Source organism: Drosophila kikkawai, chromosome 3R (genome assembly GCF_030179895.1).
Source record: "Drosophila kikkawai strain 14028-0561.14 chromosome 3R, DkikHiC1v2, whole genome shotgun sequence".
Taxonomy (NCBI): domain Eukaryota; kingdom Metazoa; phylum Arthropoda; class Insecta; order Diptera; family Drosophilidae; genus Drosophila; species Drosophila kikkawai.
The window spans coordinates 25,923,436-25,943,130 of record NC_091731.1 but is presented as its reverse complement, the minus strand read 5'-3'; the positions used below and the strand labels follow the sequence as shown (position 1 = coordinate 25,943,130).

The 19,695-nt window shown below is 45.5% G+C and overlaps 3 protein-coding genes across 10 annotated transcripts; 2 read left to right on the top strand and 1 right to left on the bottom strand.

The window, feature by feature from the left end:
• Positions 1-216: 216 nt before the first annotated feature.
• Positions 217-9,949, top strand: Pak (serine/threonine-protein kinase PAK 3-like protein). 6 transcript variants are annotated; one of them, XM_041775590.2, is made up of 8 exons: positions 217-265; positions 4,459-4,726; positions 4,812-4,966; positions 5,971-6,136; positions 6,200-6,841; positions 7,470-8,677; positions 8,750-8,968; positions 9,047-9,949. In XM_041775590.2, the coding sequence occupies exons 2-8, from the start codon at positions 4,582-4,584 to the stop codon at positions 9,128-9,130; spliced, it is 2,619 nt and encodes an 872-aa protein (XP_041631524.1). In that variant the 5' UTR covers positions 217-265; positions 4,459-4,581; the 3' UTR covers positions 9,131-9,949. The 6 variants fall into 6 exon arrangements, with proteins under 6 accessions (XP_041631524.1, XP_070142756.1, XP_041631522.1 ...); XM_070286655.1 differs by having other exon boundaries at positions 225-307; positions 7,953-8,677; XM_041775588.1 differs by having other exon boundaries at positions 225-307.
• Positions 9,950-11,591: 1,642 nt separating this feature from the next.
• On the bottom strand, positions 11,592-17,583 carry LOC108081201 (transcription elongation regulator 1). Of its 3 annotated transcripts, XM_017176267.3 has the most exons (8): positions 17,283-17,580; positions 15,707-17,217; positions 15,316-15,649; positions 15,098-15,248; positions 12,728-13,165; positions 12,304-12,668; positions 11,901-12,230; positions 11,592-11,840 (listed from the first exon to the last, which is right to left on the bottom strand). In XM_017176267.3, exons 1-8 carry the CDS (start codon positions 17,483-17,485, stop codon positions 11,714-11,716), a joined length of 3,459 nt encoding a protein of 1,152 aa, XP_017031756.1. In that variant the 5' UTR covers positions 17,486-17,580; the 3' UTR covers positions 11,592-11,713. The 3 variants fall into 3 exon arrangements, with proteins under 3 accessions (XP_017031756.1, XP_017031757.1, XP_070142755.1); XM_070286654.1 differs by lacking the exons at positions 11,592-11,840; positions 11,901-12,230; positions 12,304-12,668; positions 12,728-13,165 and adding exons at positions 14,318-14,537; positions 14,601-14,812 and having other exon boundaries at positions 17,283-17,583; XM_017176268.3 differs by lacking the exons at positions 11,592-11,840; positions 11,901-12,230; positions 12,304-12,668; positions 12,728-13,165 and adding an exon at positions 14,317-14,812 and having other exon boundaries at positions 17,283-17,583.
• A 61-nt stretch (positions 17,584-17,644) lies between these two features.
• LOC108081167 (HEAT repeat-containing protein 3) lies at positions 17,645-19,624 on the top strand. The gene has a single exon (XM_017176222.3). The coding sequence runs from the start codon at positions 17,705-17,707 to the stop codon at positions 19,592-19,594; it is 1,890 nt and encodes a 629-aa protein (XP_017031711.1). The 5' UTR covers positions 17,645-17,704; the 3' UTR covers positions 19,595-19,624.
• The last annotated feature ends 71 nt before the right edge of the window (positions 19,625-19,695 follow it).

The window sequence follows — 19,695 nt, the reverse complement described above, 5'->3', positions numbered from 1 at the left end:
TAAAACGATACACTGGCTCTGCCAGCTCGATAAAGTATTCTTATTGGATTTCAACTGACTGCACATTTATTGATTAGAAAAACCTTTGATTTCTTCATGCCCATTTTCATTGATTCTAAAAAACAGCATGTATCAAAAAATATAGTTAAACAAAAGCCATATTCGATAAAAATATCACGATACAAATATTATAGAAAAATATCGATATATTGATGTATTGATATATTTTTGCCATCGCTACATTGTCTGCTGCGGCCGTCTTTCTGTAATTATTTTTCATACTATATTTAACGAGATCGTGGATAATGTAAGCTAGTTTCTTGGTTTAACAAGTGGGCGGAATGTGCGCGCGTTGCCGAACTCAAGCCAAATTCGAGACTCGTCGCCGCTTTCGAACTGTTTGGTTGGCTTTTCCTGCTGTCGGCCATTAATGACACCACACAAGAGAAAACGGGAAAACAATACCGAGTGTGTGTTGTGCGTGCGTGAGTGTGTGTGTGCGAGTGTGCACTGAAGTGTTGTGGGCTCGGAAAACTTCAAGAAGCCAACGGAAAAGTGGGGGCCCAGCAATAAATTCTAAACGCTTCTTCGACTGCAAGCGCCGAACAGGGTGACCCGGGCAAGCAAACGCAACCAAGACATACATGTGTACCTGCAGTGAGTTAAAGTGTAAGGTATTTGTGGAGGGGGAATGGTGGGAGGAGCAGGGAGTTTCATTCATAAAAAGAGAGTGCACCGTTAGTCCAATTGGTCTGGCTTCCAACACAAACACAGTGGCGCACATACAGCTACAGGCTCAGGAGGTTGCACACATTGATTTTTCCCCCACACATAAACACTATGTTTGTGCCTATGTGTGAGTGTTTTCCCTGGATTAAGAAACTATTCAAGTGGTTTCCGCCTCCCTGCCACATTATTTGGGATTAACACATTGCTGCTCCCGTTTCTCCAGCATAAAAATAATGTTTGAGAAAAATGTCAACAAGCTGCTGCCCCTATAGGGTGACCCATGTGCTTCGACCCCACCACCGCAACTCCTCCCGTTAACCCACACACGTGCAATGCGGCAAAAAAAGAAGCAAACGTGACAAAACAAGACACAAGACATTTACATAAAGCACTAAGAACATTTCGCAGTCGATTTGGCATTTAACAGTTAGCCCCCAACGGCACATGTCCATTTGTCCCCATTCCCCCTCCCCATTCACCCCCAATCCATTTTCCTTATGGAAAAACATATTTGTTTAGCACGGTCACAGGTAACAACGGTGCCTGGGAGAGGGGGTCGGCGGGCGTGGGGAAGTGGCTAAAGAAGGGAACTGCAAAGAGAAATATATAAAAGGCATAGCATTTCCGCCTGCTGCTTTCGGCTGGCGTCCAAAACCAAAATAGACAACGTCGCAGCGCCGCAGAGAGGTAGCTGGCTAGCCAGCCATCCCTCGGTTATGCGTGGGAAATCGAGAAGATCGCGCGGATAATGACATTTCCATTTCACTCTCTTGAAGAAGATGTAACACAGAGTTTCCTATATATTTGGCAGAAGAACTTCAAGTTTAAAAAGCTCTTCATCTGCCGCCCTCACAGGGAACATACCCGTCTAAAGCCCTTAATTACTTCCAATAGAACTATGTACATTTAGTTCTTGTAAGCAATATGTTACCTTATTTTCCATTTTAAAGAGTTATTGCGTTTCCCTGTTCCGCATGAACATGGCGAAGAAGTCGTCTGCATATGCTTGTGGCTTCTTTCAGCACTTGGAGCCAGCAGCGCCACTCAATGCACTTGCAACACGCCATGTTTGTAGTTGTTTCTGCAGCCGTTGTTGCAACATGCACCTCTATGCCTGCACCACTCGAGAGTCCTCTTCCTCGCGTCCGCCGTCCCCCCCCTTCTGTCACTGTCACTAATTTAAATGCCGCAAGTGTTGTCGAGCTTCCTGTGCGAGTGGTTGTCTGTGTATAGTGTGCCTTGCTCATTAGGGAATAATTCTGCATTAGGCTCTGCAGTATGAACAAAAAATATTTTATTGATTTTACCTGAAGTTCGACTGGCAGCAGCACCAACAACAAACAAAAGCAGTCCAATGCGGTACACCGTTAACCCAATTCTGGGCGCCCACACGCTCCCGAAAAGTTTGTTGTTGCCTCTTGATCTAAAAACGAAAAATTACCTATGTATGCCTGTATAGATCTCTCGGCAAGCAGCCAACAAACCTACAAATAGTGCAGATACACAGATCTGGGCAAGTTAATAGTGCTGGAAATGTAAGATATGTTTTTATTCAGGGTTTAACTTCCGTATTTGTTTGTTAAGTTATTTATATTTGTTGGGAATCACAAGTCCGCGAACTTGAATACCTACTGTCCGTAAGATCTCATTGTTATTTATAGGCCCTGCACTTTTATAGGCTACATTTTACAGCGCTATTGATATATTGCCCCCCTATTCTGACAGATAAGAAATACTGTTGGCTATACATTTTCCTTTTATAGCGTTGGGTATTGATATTGAAGTCTCCTTAAAACTGCAGTTTAATAGGAACTTCTTTCATTTGTATTTATAATCTTTATTAATTTGACCACCGCTGTACTGATTGTTGCTGTTTGCCCAGAAATTTCACACTATGCTGCACACCCTTCAGTTGCCTCCTTGCGTCTCCCGTTAGTTGCATTGACTCTTAACGCTTTGACGTTGATAAATGAATCATAAAAGCAGCGCAGTCGACGTCAGCCGGCAAAAGCAGACAGGCGCCAACGTCGCCCAGCTCTTGCTCTCGGTTCTCCCCACCACATCTCTCTCTCTCTCAGGTTGGTCATATGTTTGGCTGCGTTGCCGCCCACACACACTCTTGAAGTTTTGTTGTTGTCGCCAGCGTTTAATTTCCTCTTTTGTGTTGCTGTAATTCCAAATGCGTGAGATGCTTTGTTTTTGTTTCGTGCGCTAATCGAAGCCACTTTTGTTATCGCATCGTATTTTTTACGACCCCCGATCGCAGGCGTGGGCCAGAACGGGAGTGGGAGAGAGCGCACCGTGTGTACCGTTAAAATTGGTTGGACATTGTACAGTGGGGTTCCGCTATAGCAATCTAGAATCAATTGCACTTTTATTAAGCCGAAAACCCGATTATTTAAATAAACTCATGATCTTTGGACAGTTTTGGTAATAAAAAGTCGTTGGTACCCATTTCTTTTCTCTTATTATTTATCTCACGGCTCAAACTAGAACCTGTTGAGAATTTTAGCGAATTCCATTCAATTTTTTCAACAATTCTACAATTAAAAGATTGCCAAAGAAGATGCTTTTAGTCAAGTAAAAGACGCTTTTCAAGCACTGTGCCCAGACTTCGTCTCAATTCTTCCCAGACATGCTCTCTACGATTACGATTCTCCGTTCTCTTATGAGCGATAGGCTTTTCTGGTTGTTGTCGTCTGGGGCACTTTGCCGGCTGCTCTAGTGGCAGTGACACTCACTGCTGAGCGGGAGAGACGGCGGCCTACCGATGGAAGGCGAAGGCATTGAGCACTGAGCGGAGGCAGCGCCGACAGTCCGATTCAGTTCGCCGGACGGCCGATATTGAAAAATTTATAACTCTCGCCGTATTTCTGCTCTTCTGCAAGAGTCCCCGAGAGTGAGTGGGTGTCTAAACCATTTTAAAAAAGCAAAACAAAATGTTTTTCGCATGCCAAAAATTCGAGAGCATACAATTTTGACGTGATCTTCACCAAGATTGCGAAAAAAAAAAATTATTAAAGTGGCAAAAGTTGTATAATTGTGTGCCGAATTCTGTGAAATACACGACGTTGTCCGTGTATATTCGGGAAATATGTACATTATATATATTCAAACAATCGTTTCCTTGCCGCTTTTATGACAAATGTTAAGTTTTGCGGAACCTTATGACGCGACTGCAATAGGGCGACAAATAAAAAACGAAATGTATATATATAATACATAGTAAGATAAGCTGCGCTACATTTATTTTCGCGATAGATAAGAGAAGAATGAAAGTCAGGGAAATACTCAGAGGATTGAATCACTTGGGCAGTGTTCCCGTTTTTAGTTCTATTAGGTGGATTTTATACCATGTTTACTAAGAATATAAACTGGTGCAGATTTTAAGAACATTTCCTAAGAAGTAATTTTTAATATTTAATGTGATCGCTTTATGAGTGTTTTCAACTTTAAAGAAAAATCATAAACAAAATTTAAGTATTTCGACAAAAACCTTTTTATTTAATGATTTCGTTAGAATTCGGAATATAATCCCTTGGTCTTGAGTTGAATTTCAAGTGATAATGATTAAAAACAAAAGATTAATGACTTTAAAAATATTCCATTCCGCATTTAACAGATTTGTTTTCGGTATTAAAATGAGATTCATCTTGTCGCCTTTATAATATTTGAACTAACGATAAATTCTCTCCGACTCACTCTCTTTTCCTCTCTGTATCTCAACAGCTGTTTCTGGCCTTAGAACAGCTGTGAATTAAGAGGCGCTAGACGTAGAGGCGGCGGAGGAAGCAGGAGAATAAACAGAAAGACGAAGCGGCAGACGTAGACGAAGAGGCAGAAGAAAACGGCATGTCCAGCGAGGAAGACAAACCGCCGGCGCCACCCGTGCGCCTCACCAGCAACCGAGGTGGCATTGAGCGATCTGCGGGAGGTGGTGTCGGCGGAGGCGGCGGCAGCGGCGATGTTCCGCCCGATATGCGTCCGCTGCCCAAAGGTGAGTACGATTCGAACAGTTGTACGCATCATGTGGACACCGTTGGTCCGCTTAACCATGTGCTGCTTTCCCTTTTCCCCCAAAGAACCCGACGACGCCGATCGCAAGAAGAAGACGCTTAAGAGCAAGATTAAGGGCTCCAAGCCCTCGCACACGGACTCCAAGCCGAACATCTCATATCCCACGAACTTTGAGCATACGGTCCATGTGGGCTTCGATGCCGTGACCGGCGAGTTTACGGTGAGTTTGCCATTATGTTTAGTTCCGGATACCTTATGCCCGTGTTTGCCTCGCCATTATGTTTATGGCTTGCCGTCTAAGAATAGCAAATCGGACATCTTCGGTTCTCAATGCTTTTATGTCCACCATTTGTTAAGCTTTTCAAAAAAATATAAATATGAATTATTTTTATATGCAAACGTTTTTAAGTTTAGTTTAACGACAATCTTGGAGTTTTTGGATAGACTAAGATTTGGGGAATAATTATATGAATTTTTCTGTAAGAAAGCGAGGATTGATTGTTATATATACAAATATCCACCTAAACAGTACCTCTGTTAAACCCAGGATTGTCGTATTATATTTGCTTCCCTTTCGGCGCTTTCCAGTTACATAAATAAAGTACTCTTTAAACATATACATATTTGTACATACAATCTGTTGTCTCTCTATCTCTCTCTCGCGTTACATACATATGTGCTCTATACCGATTTTCTATTATCCATTATAATTTCAAGCTGCCAATGAAAGTAAGTAAACTCGAAGACTAACGCCAAGGAACTTGCCTTCATTATTTACTCAAAAAGTATTACACCTCCATTGTGTTCCTTTGTCTGTCCATTAGACGATTCGGTGTTTGTTTCAAGTTCGATCGGCATTACTCATAGTTTACGTTTCGTTCGTTACGATCGTGTTCCTTCCATGTGTTTGTTATCACACTATATTCTTCCTACGCTAGTCCACACAACATTACACCGAACACACCACACACACACACACTTACTTTGCAAGATGGCTGAGCCTAGACTTTGTAGATGAAATGCTTTTAGTCGCTGGCTTTTCATATATCCCCAAAAAAGCCCCATCGGAATCGTTGTCCGAACATTGATGTTTCCAAAAGTCCTAGAATTTACCCTTAAACCCTTTCGCCTCTTCGATGTGCTCTCATATACCTGTGCTCCAGGACCTTTTGCTTGCTCCCCGAGACTACCGTGAATCTAATTGATCTGTTCTCCTTCTTACAGGGCATGCCAGAGGCGTGGGCGCGTCTGCTGATGAACTCGAACATCAGCAAGCAGGAGCAGAAGAAGAATCCCCAGGCCGTGCTCGATGTGCTCAAGTGGTTCGATAATACAACCAAACAGAGGCCAAGTTCCAAGTACATGACAAATGCCATTACGACGCATTCAGGTGGGTAACTCGGGTAACTCAAATCTGGATACGTGTATTAAGAGTGTTGATTACTTTTGGCAGGTTCTTCGCTTAGCCGCGTCAGCAGCAGCAGTCCCAGCAGCACGCCCACGGACTCGGAGCTCCATGGCTCTAACAGTGGCGGAAACCTGATTGGAGTGCAACTGGGCAGCATGACCCTAGGACCCAATGCCAATAATGTGGCTGTCGCTGGACAAATCCTGGGAAACCACTACCAGCAGCAGCAGCAACAACAGCAGCAGCATCTCCTCCAGCAGCAGCAGCAGCAGCAACAGTTGCACCAGCACCACAACCAGCATCACATTGGCATCAGTCAGTCGCACTCGTACAACTTTGGCGGCCATACGGCCTCCTCCTCCACATCGCAACATTCATCCGCCAATGAGGACGACATGCTAGGACCGCAGCATCCACATCATCCGCAGCAACTACAGCAACAGCAGCCGCCGCCACCGCCGGTGGCCTCTAGGCCCGAGCGTACGAAATCCATCTATACGCGGCCCATCGAGGAGCTGCAACCGATGCCGCCAGCCATTAGCATGCCCATGCCAGCGGCTCCTGCGACCACGCCCACAACGCCGCTGCAGAATCATCGAGCGCCGGGTGGAATGGCAACGCCGACGGCGTCACCCTTGATGCACAACAATGCGACGACGACGCTGGACAAGAACAAGAACAACGCAAGTGAGTGTCGCATTAGGATATGTGGATTCTATCAGTTTTATCAGCCCAATAAAGAGCCCTGGCAGCAAGTTCAGAAAAGGACAGCTTTAAGGACTTGTATTTGAAGAAGAAGGAAGAAAATTTTAAGCAGATAACTTAGGCATATGGAAAATATATCCATATATACTTGAATTAAATAATCCCAATCTCCTGCCAGGGCTTCGTAGGGGGGCTTAACGACATATCTCCGCCTGATACCTTTTTCGAGCGGAAATATTTCGCTTTTTTTTGCGGAGTTTTGTCGTTTTCAAGCGAAATATCTCCGCCAACTAACGACATTTCACCACCCGAAGTTATGTTGCTTTTAAACGTCATAGCTCATTTTTAGTTTGGCGGAGATATGTCGCACGGTCTCATGTCGCTACCCCGTGGGGGGGGGCTTTGATGTGCCGTGAAGAACTTCTCTTTGTTGTTGGCTTTTTGCTGTAACTAATGAACTATTTGTGGTCGATAATGCTAATTAAATATTTAATGTATGTGTATTTTGGTATTTGTATCGCCTCTCTGTGTTCTGTTCTGTTTTGTTCTGCTTCTAATTGCTGCTAAAAAAAAAAAAAACAAAAAAAAAAAACAACTGCAACGACGACAGCTCCAACATCCCCAACAACCACAGCAAGAGCAGAAACAGAAGGCATCGATGCAACATCAACAACAACAACATCAGCAACGGCAGCAGCAACAACAACTGCTGCTGCTTCTCTTTTGTCTGCTACTAACCCTAGTTGTACTACCACTACCACTACTGCTCCTGCTCCTGCTCCAGCAGCGCCGCGTGGTAGCCTTGTCGAGGCAGCAACAGCCACCACTGCAACAGCAGAAACAGCTACAGCAGCCCCCACAGCAACAACAACGACTAATCATCATTCCTCTGCTTCCTCCTTTTCATCATTTCCATCGTTCCACGACGACGATGCCACCACGCACCTGCCACACGGCCTGCCTTCGATCCATTGTCCAACGCCGACGCCAACGTCTTCCGCCCGTAACTCGACCGTTCCGCTTCCGGTTGCGGTTCCCCTGCCGCCAATTATAACGCCCGCCACACCCACACCCGCTACTGCTGGATCATCAGATCTGTATACGCCAGACACGACGGCGGCAGCTGTTCCTCCGCCGGCGGCTGGCAATCAGATAGCCGTGCCACAGGCAGCATCGGCGGCCGCGGTGACGCCGAATACGCGAGCGGCCAATGCCAAGAAGAAGAAGATGTCAGACGAGGAGATCCTGGAGAAGCTGCGCACCATCGTCTCCGTGGGCGATCCGAATCGCAAGTACACCAAGATGGAGAAGATCGGTCAGGGAGCCTCGGGAACTGTTTACACCGCGATTGAATCTTCGACGGGCATGGAGGTGGCCATCAAGCAAATGAATCTATCGCAGCAGCCCAAAAAGGAGCTAATCATCAACGAGATCCTTGTGATGCGGGAGAACAAGCACCCGAATGTTGTCAACTACCTGGACAGCTATCTGGTGTCCGAAGAACTATGGGTGGTCATGGAGTATCTACCCGGCGGCTCGCTCACAGACGTCGTTACGGAGACCTGCATGGATGAGGGCCAGATAGCGGCCGTATGCCGCGAGGTGCTGCAAGCCTTGGAGTTCCTCCACGCCAACCAGGTCATTCATCGAGACATCAAGAGTGACAACATCCTGCTGGGCCTCGATGGCTCCGTCAAGCTGACTGATTTCGGTTTCTGTGCGCAGATCTCGCCAGAGCAATCCAAACGCACAACGATGGTGGGTACGCCGTACTGGATGGCGCCCGAGGTGGTCACCCGGAAGCAGTACGGACCCAAGGTGAGATTCTTTTTTTACTTTTTTTTTACAAATATGTAAGAATTGACCACTGTCACCTTTATGTGCCTTTAGGTGGACCTGTGGTCGCTGGGTATTATGGCCATCGAGATGGTCGAGGGTGAGCCGCCGTATTTAAACGAGAATCCGCTTAAAGCCTTGTACCTCATTGCCACCAATGGCAAGCCCGAGATTAAAGAAAAAGACAAGCTGTCCGCAGCATTTCAGGACTTCCTCGACCAGTGTCTGGAGGTGGAGGTGGAGCGGCGAGCCAGTGCAATGGACTTGCTGAAGGTGGGTTTCTCAGCTCTACTCTCAATATACACATTCTTACTACTTATTAATATTATATATTCTCCGTATAAACTCCAGCATCCGTTCCTGAAACTGGCCCGTCCATTGGCCAGTCTGACGCCTTTGATTATGGCCGCCAAGGAGGCCACCAAGGGCAACTGATTGACAACCAAGAAGAAGCCGCTTATTTAACCATTACTAATGAATTATTACTGCAGAAAACAACAAGAGCAACAACAGCAACAACAACCACAATAGCTACAATAACAGTTATGCATATTGAACAGATGATGAATTAATTAATTAATGATTATGATTACTATTATTAATTATTTATATAAACGTATTATATACACCACACACACACACACATATTATATTATATATATTCTAACAGAAACAAAAGAGGAACTGCATAGAGCAACCGAGAGACACGCGTAGTTCAATTTACACAATTCGGTTATCTGATTTTTATACAATCCCTGCAAGAAAAGATAGAGATCACACACCATCGAAAAACATGTTTCCAACATTTGTTATACCAAAACATAAAATTAAATTTGTATTTGTACTTGTACTTGTATAGAACCAAAATTTGTATCAAGCATTTTGAATGCTCATCCAAATTGTAAGCTTAAAGAGAGATCGATCATTCAAGGAACACGTACATCATAGTTGTCAAGATTTATACATACATATACATTACAATTGGTAACTTTTTGCATTTAAACAAAACGAAAGGGAAATATACCAACATATTTTTACATTGTATAAAGCACGCTTAATTTCATTTATTTCCCCACTCAATTTCTATAAGAAAGCTTAAAGAATGTATGAATAATTTATGAGAGAAACGGGAAACTTTGCTGTTACTAACCTAATATGACTTGGAGTATTATTGCTGATTTTAGTAAAAGTTTCATTTAGCTTATATAAACTGCTTTATGTAATAAAAGTAATATATTTTTTATATGATTTAAACATTTTTCGTTTCTTTTTTTCGTTGCTTCTTCTATTTCTGCTGCTGCAACTGCTTCCAAATTCTAGTGGAATGATGAAGCCTGCTATTTGCTTTATTCCAACAACACAACAACTTCCACAACGCCCGCCCCTTTTCTCACAATTTTGTATGTCTGTGTATGTAGAATGTAAATCAAAAACAAATAAACATTTATCTGTAATAGAATTTACTATTTAGACACATATATAGAAGACACACACACACACTCTTGTATTTTTCAATTTACAACAACAATGCAATGGAACAACAACAAGAACAAAACTGTAGCAATAAATGAAAATATGATAAATGTAACTCGGGTGGGTTATGACAGATCCACCCTACACTGTTCAATGAATTGGTTGGTAAAGAAGCCACTAAATATAACTAGAAAATAAATAATAGAGTGTAAAATTAGAGCGTGAACCATGAGAAAAGGGAAATATAAATATAAAACCAGTTACTTTGTGCCTAACCGAAACCGAAAAAGGAAATCAATAAGAGCAACAGCAAGTAAACATTATACTAATACTAACTAGAAGTTGTAGCGTAAAATAGTGAATCGAAATTTTAGCATATAGAAAGAGAGAGAGAAGAGGCAGGAGCAGTCAACTTAAAACACCAGCTAAGATAGAAAGCGAGCGTGAATGTGGGTGCGTGTATATTGAGGCTGTCATATTTACAGCATTTCTTTATGTTTTTATTAACACAAAAATTGATCATGCTCAATGAGTGCTTTTCTTTAAAGTTTCAAGTTTTCCACCCCCTTTCTCATACGTTTGTGGTTTTGTTTTTCCATTTAATTTATAAATAAATCATGATGAAATCTATAATTTTTATGTTAAGAAAGGTTTAATATTTTCGGAATAAAGAAAACAAAAAAAGAGTCTGCATAAATGGTATACCTGACCCTCATTCAAGGAGTAGATTAGTTGAGTATTTCAGTTAACAGCATTGTTTAAACTAGGGATTACAGAAAATATCTATATATCGATACTGTGTCGATACATTATGCGAAAATCGATACAAATCGATATTTTAACATTTCGAAAACTTTATATTCGGCTTGATGTGTCAGACCATATTCTCGGATATTTTTTGATAATACCGATTTATCAAAGTGTACGATATTTTCGATAACTTTTCCACTCGATACACATAAATCCCTGGTTTAAACACAAAAAACTCATAACGGATAAACTTTATACAAACGAGAGGAAAAGATTTGATTACAACACTACAACTGAGGGCATTATTTTCGATATTAGTTCCTAAAATACAAAAAACATTTGCATACAAATCTGAATCCTTTTCGAGCAGATAGCCAAATAATGTCTGGCATTGAAAACGAGATAATGGTACTTGTATTTATTTTGTAGCCAGTAGGAAGCTCGGCTAAAGTGCAGAAAGAATGTGTATTAAACAATAACGGTGGCGATGAAGCAAACCGATGATGAATGGAGAAATAAGTACATCTAGAAATAGAATTATGAAATTGCAAAAACGAAAACAACAAACAAGATCATTATATATATATAGATATATATATATATATATATGAAAAACGCAACTCTAACATAACGTATAATGATTAATAAATATTTATGAATGAAAACAAGACTCTTAAATTGTTTTACTGTGTGTGGTTTATTCATTTAAAATATTTGAAGCTACAGAACTTCGGCTTATAAAGTATTAATTTAATTGTTATGATTAAATTGAATAGTATTATTAGCAGCCAGCAGCTACTTGTTGCGGCGCGTTGACTCAGAAGCTGTGGGTGGCGGCGGTGGGCCGCGCTTGTTTAGCTCCTCTAGAAAGCCTAGCACAATGGTGCTTCTCTCCTCCTCCATATGATCCAGAACCAAGTACCTATGGTAATATGTATATTTTTAACTGAATTTCACATTTATTTATAGAATTTTATCTTACCGCTTGTCGTTCTTGAGGATGTCCTGAATCTCCTTGAGATGGTTGGGGTTTTCCTTGATGAGATCGCTGCTCTTGTGGTTTATGAATTTGCACTCTTGCAAAAGCTCTCGAAGCGATGTCTTTGCCGTCATCGTCTTATCCTTGATGTAATCGCGGAATTCACGTTCGCCCTTGTCTGAATTGTATTTGAGATATCGGGGATCCTCCTTAATTAACTTCTTGATCTCCTTCCAGGTGCTGGTTAGCTGAAGCGTACTAATCTCATCCAGCATTTCCCGGAACCGTTCGCGCTTTTTCTTCATTAGATTGTCAATGTGCTCGTTGAATTTCCTGAATTATTGCAGGGGATAATTTATATAAATATTATATAAATTATATTATATTTTTTAATTTATATCCTTACCGCTCACGATCGTCCCTATCGAGTGTTTCGATCAGCTCCCAGCGATGATCCTTGCGGAGCTGCCGCTTCACCTCCTTCCAGGTAAAGTCCGGCGTCCGTACCAGATCCGTCAGCAGGGCCGTGAAGTGGCCAATGCACTCTTCACGCATATGGTGTTCGCGCTCCTTGTCCCGATCCCTCAGATGACCGGCCAAAGTGCGTTGCACCTCCTTTTCCCGCTCCCTAATACTCTGCTCGGCCCTCATCTTCTTCTCCCGCTCCTTCTGCTTCTGCTCAGCCTCGTCCTCCCGCTGGCGGGCTAGCTCACTGTCTTCGCTGCCTTCTCGCTCTTCACGATCAGAGTCCTCGCGGTGCTCGCCCTCCTCCTGCAGGTAAAATAAACAATTTAAACATACATTTTATTTAGTATTTAATCGTGGCTTACCAGAGAATCCCGTTTCTTGCTCTTCTCCGGCTTGGCCTTGTCCTCTTTGTCCTTTTCCTTGGACGATTTACGCTCACGGTCCTTGTCCCTTGAACGACTGCGTCCGCGGTCCTTCCGACCTTTGTCCTTCTCCCTTTCCTTGTCTTTATCCTTTTCCTTGTCCTTATCCTTGTCCTTATCCTTATCCTTGTCCCTATCCCTTCGATCGGACTTGCGTTCGCGGTGCCTTTCTCGTTCCCTTTGCTCCCGCATCTCCCGTTCCTTCCGCTTCTCCTCCTTCATGATGTGCAGATAATCCTCGAAGTACTCCTCCCGGTACATGGAGTCCACAGCTCGGTATCGAGAGTCCGACTCAAACTTCTTCTTGATGTCATACCATCTGGTGTGGCGCTCAATGTCGTGTCGCTCGCGCAGCATGTCCAGAAAGTCCTTGCGGATCTAGATTGTGTGATTTTGTGTGTGAAAGGAATACATTGACATGACAGCCATGCGGAAGAGAAGAGAAATGTCACAAAGAGATCGAATTAGAAATCTGGCATTGATGCGTCCTTCGCTTAACGCTCTACAACTTAAATGTCGAACTTAGAGCTTACAGCTAAGCATTTTAAGACTACTAAGAACATAGTTACACGAGATGTTTGGGTTCCTGAAAGAGAGCGATTAGCGGTCAGATACGTAACTGAAACAAAACATTAGATTAGCTCAGGTCCTGCTAGTTGAGAGAGGAGTGAATGTGCAGGGGCAACACAGACTGAAATCGGAATCACAGAGTTAACCCTCAGGCCCCAAAGTTACTTGAGGCACTCACTACATTATGCACAATTCCAAAAGTAATAAAGACTCTTTCTACGTTTAAATATTTGTTAGCAGTGAAGAATAAAAAGGGTTGAAAGCTCTCAGTAACTAGAGGGTTAAGTTTAAAGGCAAAATAAAATAAATAGCCTTAGTGTTACAGAAAGAAAATGTGCTTTTCTAAGGGTGCTAGGAATAAGCGCTACTTGCGAGGACGTAGTGGCGTGCTTAATCTTTGCAAACGGACCACTACGTAACCCCTCTGCAATCTCTATCATTCTCTCTCACTCGATTAGCAGGAAACCTTGGGGTTTTTTTTATAATCTTCAGGCCAGGCCGAAGCGTACAATACAATAATATTCAGTAGAGCTATAGTAAACATATGGTACATAATATATTCAGTAAATTCGAGCCTTTCAGCGACTTTCGGCCGCTGCCTGCTGGACCTGCGAGAGCAAAGATTGTGAGTTTGGTTGCCATAATGATTTAGCTCACAACTCTTTGGTCTATGCAGGCCCGGATATATGGGCCGGGTTTGGTTCCTTGGGCTTGCCTCTGTCAGGTGACAGGTGAAAACTGCCGAGTGTTCTTTTTATTATTTGTAAACAAAACGAAAATAGTGGGTTAATTAAAATTAAGTATTATTCATACTGTTTGCTCAGCGCCGCAGACACCTGCACACGAATTGCTGTCGCTCTGGATCACTGGACCGATCCGTCTCCGGCTCCGACTCCGACTCCCCTCCGTGGCATCCATCCGAGAGCCCAAAACGCGACCATCAAACATCATCAATCATGATCTTCCAAATGCCAATTATGCACACATCGTCCACACATCATCATCTTTCTCTTCATCACATCGCACATCACATCCGAGACTTGGGCGACGTGGGGCGTGGGGCGGGAAGTGGAAATCACACCAACAATTATCAGGTAAAAACCTCTTCACAGTTTTGTTTTATAGTTTTTAATGATTTTAGATTGATACTGTTTTTAACTTTTTTGTTCCAAATTTGTTTCTTATTTGCAGAAAAACAAATTTTTAATGTTTGTTGCTTTTGTATGTAACTCAAGTAACTCACCACACAGATTGCAAGCGTGTGCGTGGTCAAGTCAAGATCAGTGGACGACGACGGATGACGATGACAGACGACGGGCGGCGGCGGGCAACGGGCTGAGGGTTGCTGAGGACGATGAGGTACTTGTACAGGTCGTAGTGGTCGATGCTGTTGTTGCTCTTGTGTATTTTGGTGTGTTGGGTGGTGCATTTGTGCTGTAACCTGTTAGCTAGTGGCTAAAGTATCGGGGTGGCAAACCACCGGGAACCCAACACGTTCGTTCAGGGGGATTCAGATTCAGATTCGGTATCGGTTTCATTTTCAGTTTGGTTTGATTCAGTTTCGATTCACACGTTGTTTATGGTTTAAAAGTTAACAGAAAATCAATCACATTATGTAAATACGTTTGGCATACGGGTAAGTTATTAAATATAGTTTATAAAGATATATGCATATAAATGTTTTAACATCGAGATACGTAAGGAGGATGGGATTGGGGCGTTAGCATGCCCTGGGCCTACCTGCTCTTTCTTCAGTAACTTGTCCTCCTTTTCGCGCCGTCGCACCTCCACGATGTACTCGTTGAATAGGCTCTCCCGCTCGCGTACCTTCTCGATAGCGCGATAACGCTCATCCTTGGCGTTCTTCTGGCTGAACTCGGAGAACGAAGATCTGCAAAAAATATTTTCGATTTTTTAGAAACCGTCATCCCCTTAGGGCTCCATAAAAGAATACTTACTTTCCATGCAGCCTGGCCTCCTCCATGAGGCTTCGGAAGTCTTCCCGCTTTTGCCGCATCTTGTTCCGCTTCTCTTTGCGCTCCTCTTCGGCCCGATCCTTGACATACTTTTCAAATACCTGTTTGCGTTCCTTCGATGTAAGCAGTAGATACCGTGGATCGAACACGATCTTGTGTAGCTCCTTCTCCCAAGTGCTGAATGCCGAAACGTCCTTCTCCCTTAGCATCTCCTTGAACTGAGTGACACGCATCTCCAGCGGCACTAAGGCCCGCTCCTTGGCCGCCCGCTGTTCAGCCTCCAGAGCGGCATCTTCGGCTCGCTTTGACTTTGAAACTTGAAAATGGAAATTTATAATTAAGAATTTTATGATTTGTAGAGTAAAGAACTTACTCATTCGCACTCGCTTGGTGGGCACCTCCTCCACACTGGACTCGGACTCTGTGCGTATCTTGATCACTTCGTCGTCATCGTCATCGTCATCCGGCTCCACCCGCTGCACTTGTTGCTGCTGCTGCTGTTGGGCTTGTGCCTGTGCCTGCGTCTGGTCCTGTGCCGCCTCTTCGGTGGATTTTTGTTCTGCCTCGGCTGTCTTCTCCTGTGGCGTCTTTAACTGTTCGGGTCTCTCGTTAACGGCCTTATCGACATCCTCGCGATTCATTAGATCTTCGGGACGATCCCAAACCGATGTTCTGGTTGAGGGATTGTAGAAGAAAACGCGGGCATCTCCAGTCCACACAACACACCAAGGTGTGCCAGCGATTGGGGTACTTGTAACCGGTCGACTCTTGTCCGTTTGTTTGGCCGTGGCCGCCGCCTTCTTCTGCTCCTCCTCCTTCTTTCGCTTCTCCTCAGCCGCCTTCTTGGCCTCCTTTTCCAGAGCGGCAGCCTGCGCCGCCTTGGTATTCTCTGAATTGGCCTTCATTGCAGCGGCAGCTGCCGCAAAAGCAGCATGCGGATCAAATCCCGGGGGTGCTGTGCCCGGCGGCAGGTGCATCATTGGATTGGGCAGCAGGTGGGGCGGCAGGCCTGTCGGAGCAGTTGCCACTGCTGGCGCCACTCCCGAATGGGCGGCCATTCGAGCTGCCTCCATGTCCCTTAAGGCTTGCGGCTTATCCCAGACGCTCTCGCCTCGTCCAGCATGGAAATAGTAGGGCCTGCCATCCGGGGCTCGGTGTTCCGACCACTCGGCAGCCCGAGCTATGACCGCAGGATCGATGACACCAGGCTTGATTATCAGAGTCTTGGCAGGCTTATCCTGTCCACCAGGAGGTCCGTGCATGTGCTGCTGTTGCTGCCAGGGCGGCATGCCCACACCCCAGGGTGCGCCGGCGGGAGCAGCTCCTCCTGGAAATCCGTAAGCCGGCGGTGGCATGCAAAACGGGGGCTGACCAAATCCAGGAGGCGGCTGCATACCCGGCGGCTGGAACATGGGCGGCGGCTGTTGACGCACATTGGGCGGCGGTTGGGAGAGCAGAGGCGCCGCGGCATTTGGCGGGGGCTGGCTCATCAAATGTGGCGGCGGCTGTGAGGTGAGATGAGACACTGCCGGCACCTCTCCGGGCGGTTCCGTGCTTTTTGGCTCCGCCTTAGCGGCCTGTGCTGGTCGCTTTGCCATCTCCTCCACCTCGGCCTGTGTCATGATCTTGACATTAGGGCCCTCGGGACGCGTCCATGTGGTTTCCCTTGTCACTGCATGGTAGTAGTAGGAGCGGTCATCCCCAGCTTTGGTCTCCACCCAGATTTCTGGAGGTCCTCCGATCACACCATTCGCTCCAGGCGGCGGCTGTTGCTGGCTTGGTTGCTGCTGCTGCTGGAGCGCCTGCTGTTGCTGCTGGAGCGCCTGCTGCTGAGCCGTGTGCTCCCCAATGGGGCGTCCACTGAATGCATTAAAGGGTTTGCTCCTGAAAATGGGTCAAGGTAAGTCAGTGTTTTTCGTTTTAGCACTATAAATTCCTTGACTACGCACCATTGGGCCTCGTTAGGTTTTTCCTGGGCTATAGCAACGCCATTATTAGGGTTGGCCGCCTCCTGGCCACCATCGCCACTGCCACTTCCATTTCCATTTCCATTGAAACTCACGCCTGGCGGAGGCGATTGGTTCGCCTCCAGCTTGTTATTCGGCGACTTGGCAAGTTCGCTTTCCATGCTCTCATCTACGTTTGCTTCCATTCTACCCAGTTTTCACTTAACGCTTTGCATTTAGAAAATTTTCCGAAATTTTCTGCAATTTTCTGCCGCTAGAGATGTAAATAAAACCAAGATTGCTCTCGATAAATATTGGTTTATCGAATGGCAGCAAGTGGCAGCCCAGAAAGCGCTGCCAGACTGACAAAGAAGTGGCCTGGTCACACCGCGGTTTGGTAAACACGTGCAGGACGGCTTGTTGCAATGGGCAAAATCCGGAAAGTAAAAACACGGACGCCCTCCGGCGTGGATACCTCTGTGGATCTGGAAAACGCACTTGACAATGCGACAGAGGAGGAGGCAACGGGCTGCGGTCCCATCGAGGCGATTTGTGTGCATCTGCAGCGGCCGGATGTGGAGGACAAGCTGAACGGACTGCATTCCTTCGCGGTTTTGGCGCTGCGCAAGGAGAAGGTGCGGGAGATTTGCGAGAGCGAGCTGGTCCGGATTGCGGCCCCCCTACTGTGCGATAGGGAGCCAGCCATTCGAGATGCGGCAGCCGGGGCCTTCCGAAATCTTTCCGTGTTCGGCTCGGAGGTGTGCGACTTTCTCGTGGACAACGACATATTAACGGCCCTGCTGTCACTGTTGCTGGACTATGATCTGACCAAAAATGGCTTCGACAGCGAAATCCTTTCGGACATTTTCCTGCAGGCAGTGCATTTGCTGCGTAATCTGTGCGAGAGTTCGCCGACGGCCACGGAAGCCTTCAACCAGGCAAACCTCCTGTCTAGGCTGCTCTTGTGCCTGGATTACAGAAAATTCGGCCTAGATATTGCCCTCTCAGTGGCCCAGTTGGTCCTAGTAGTGTCCGAGAATAACTCCAGCTCCTGGAACCTTCTGGCCAACGCTAACATACTGCCGGAGCTTCTTACTGTTCCGGCTGAGAGCCACGGACAGCTCTACCTCAACGCCCTGGCCGCTGGAATTCTGTGCAATGTACCCGCATGTGCGGCTGCCCACACCCGGGAGATCCTGACAAGCCTAAACCAGCTGCTCACCATCGATACACAGGCCCAGCTGTTGGGATGCAAATCCGAGATTCAAACGGCCAAGTCTAAGAACGAGGCCCCCGTGCTGGAGATATCCATGGAAACTGAGGAGCTCAGTGAAGCCCAGAGCGCCAATCCGGCCAAAACGAATGAGAGTGAAGGGGAGGAGGCGCTGCAGAACCTGGAGCACTTGCTGGACGCCCAGCGTCTGGTGGCGGAAATCATCACAAACCTGGGATCAAGCGACGACCAAAGCGAATGGGGCTCGGACAGCAATCAATCAGAGACAGAGAGTGTGGCCGACTACGAGATGGAGGAGGATGCTGCGGACAGTGGAAGTGGGGGCTTGCCGGCCAACTTCTTGGAGACCATTAAACAGAACCAAATGGTGCAAAAGCTGTGGGAAAAAGCTCAGCCTTTGGATCCTTCTGTGGAGAAGCTTCTCGATCAGCAAGAAAACATTCGGGAAAAGCTGGCGAAAATGCGGGTGTCCTACCTCATTTGTCTGCAGAATCTATGCAATGTGCTGACTGCCGAAAATTTGGGTGGCTATAGCGACATCTACAACATGTGGATGAATCTGGGCCAGCAGGCCTTCAAGGGAACCGAGGACGCGGCCGTCATGGAGGCCATAACCTCGCTGATGCGTTCCTCACTGAGTTTGCTAAAGTCACGTAGGGATCTCTTTGGCCAGATGACCGAGAACGATCTAAACATGATCATCGAGGGCGCCAGCAAATGCACCGTAATGGACATTCGAGTAAACTGGAACCGGATGCTTGGCACCTTGGGTTCCCTGCTCTCGGAGTCGCTTGTCAAAGCCATTGTGCTCTTCCTGCTGAACTCGTGTGCACGCGAGGACGATTTGTGGGCCCTGTCCGAAGGCCTGGATGCTCTCATGGACATATTTGCAGTGGACGATTGGCCGCAGATCATCGCTGAGCTGGAAATGTGCGAACGTGTCCTGGCTTTAGAAGAGCTTTTCAAATCCAAGTTGCGTCAACAGAAAAGAGAGCTCAAAGAGCGTAAAGCTACTATTTATACAGTAAAAACAAATTTTGCACGCTTTGTTTCGTATTTAAACAAGAACTGTAAACAATAAACTTAAACTTCCAAAAATAAGTAAAATTAAGTTTTTAGTTTGTGTTTAATTTAAAAAGGGATCTCCAGTCTGGATGAGCACTTTTTTAGCCCGCTGAATGC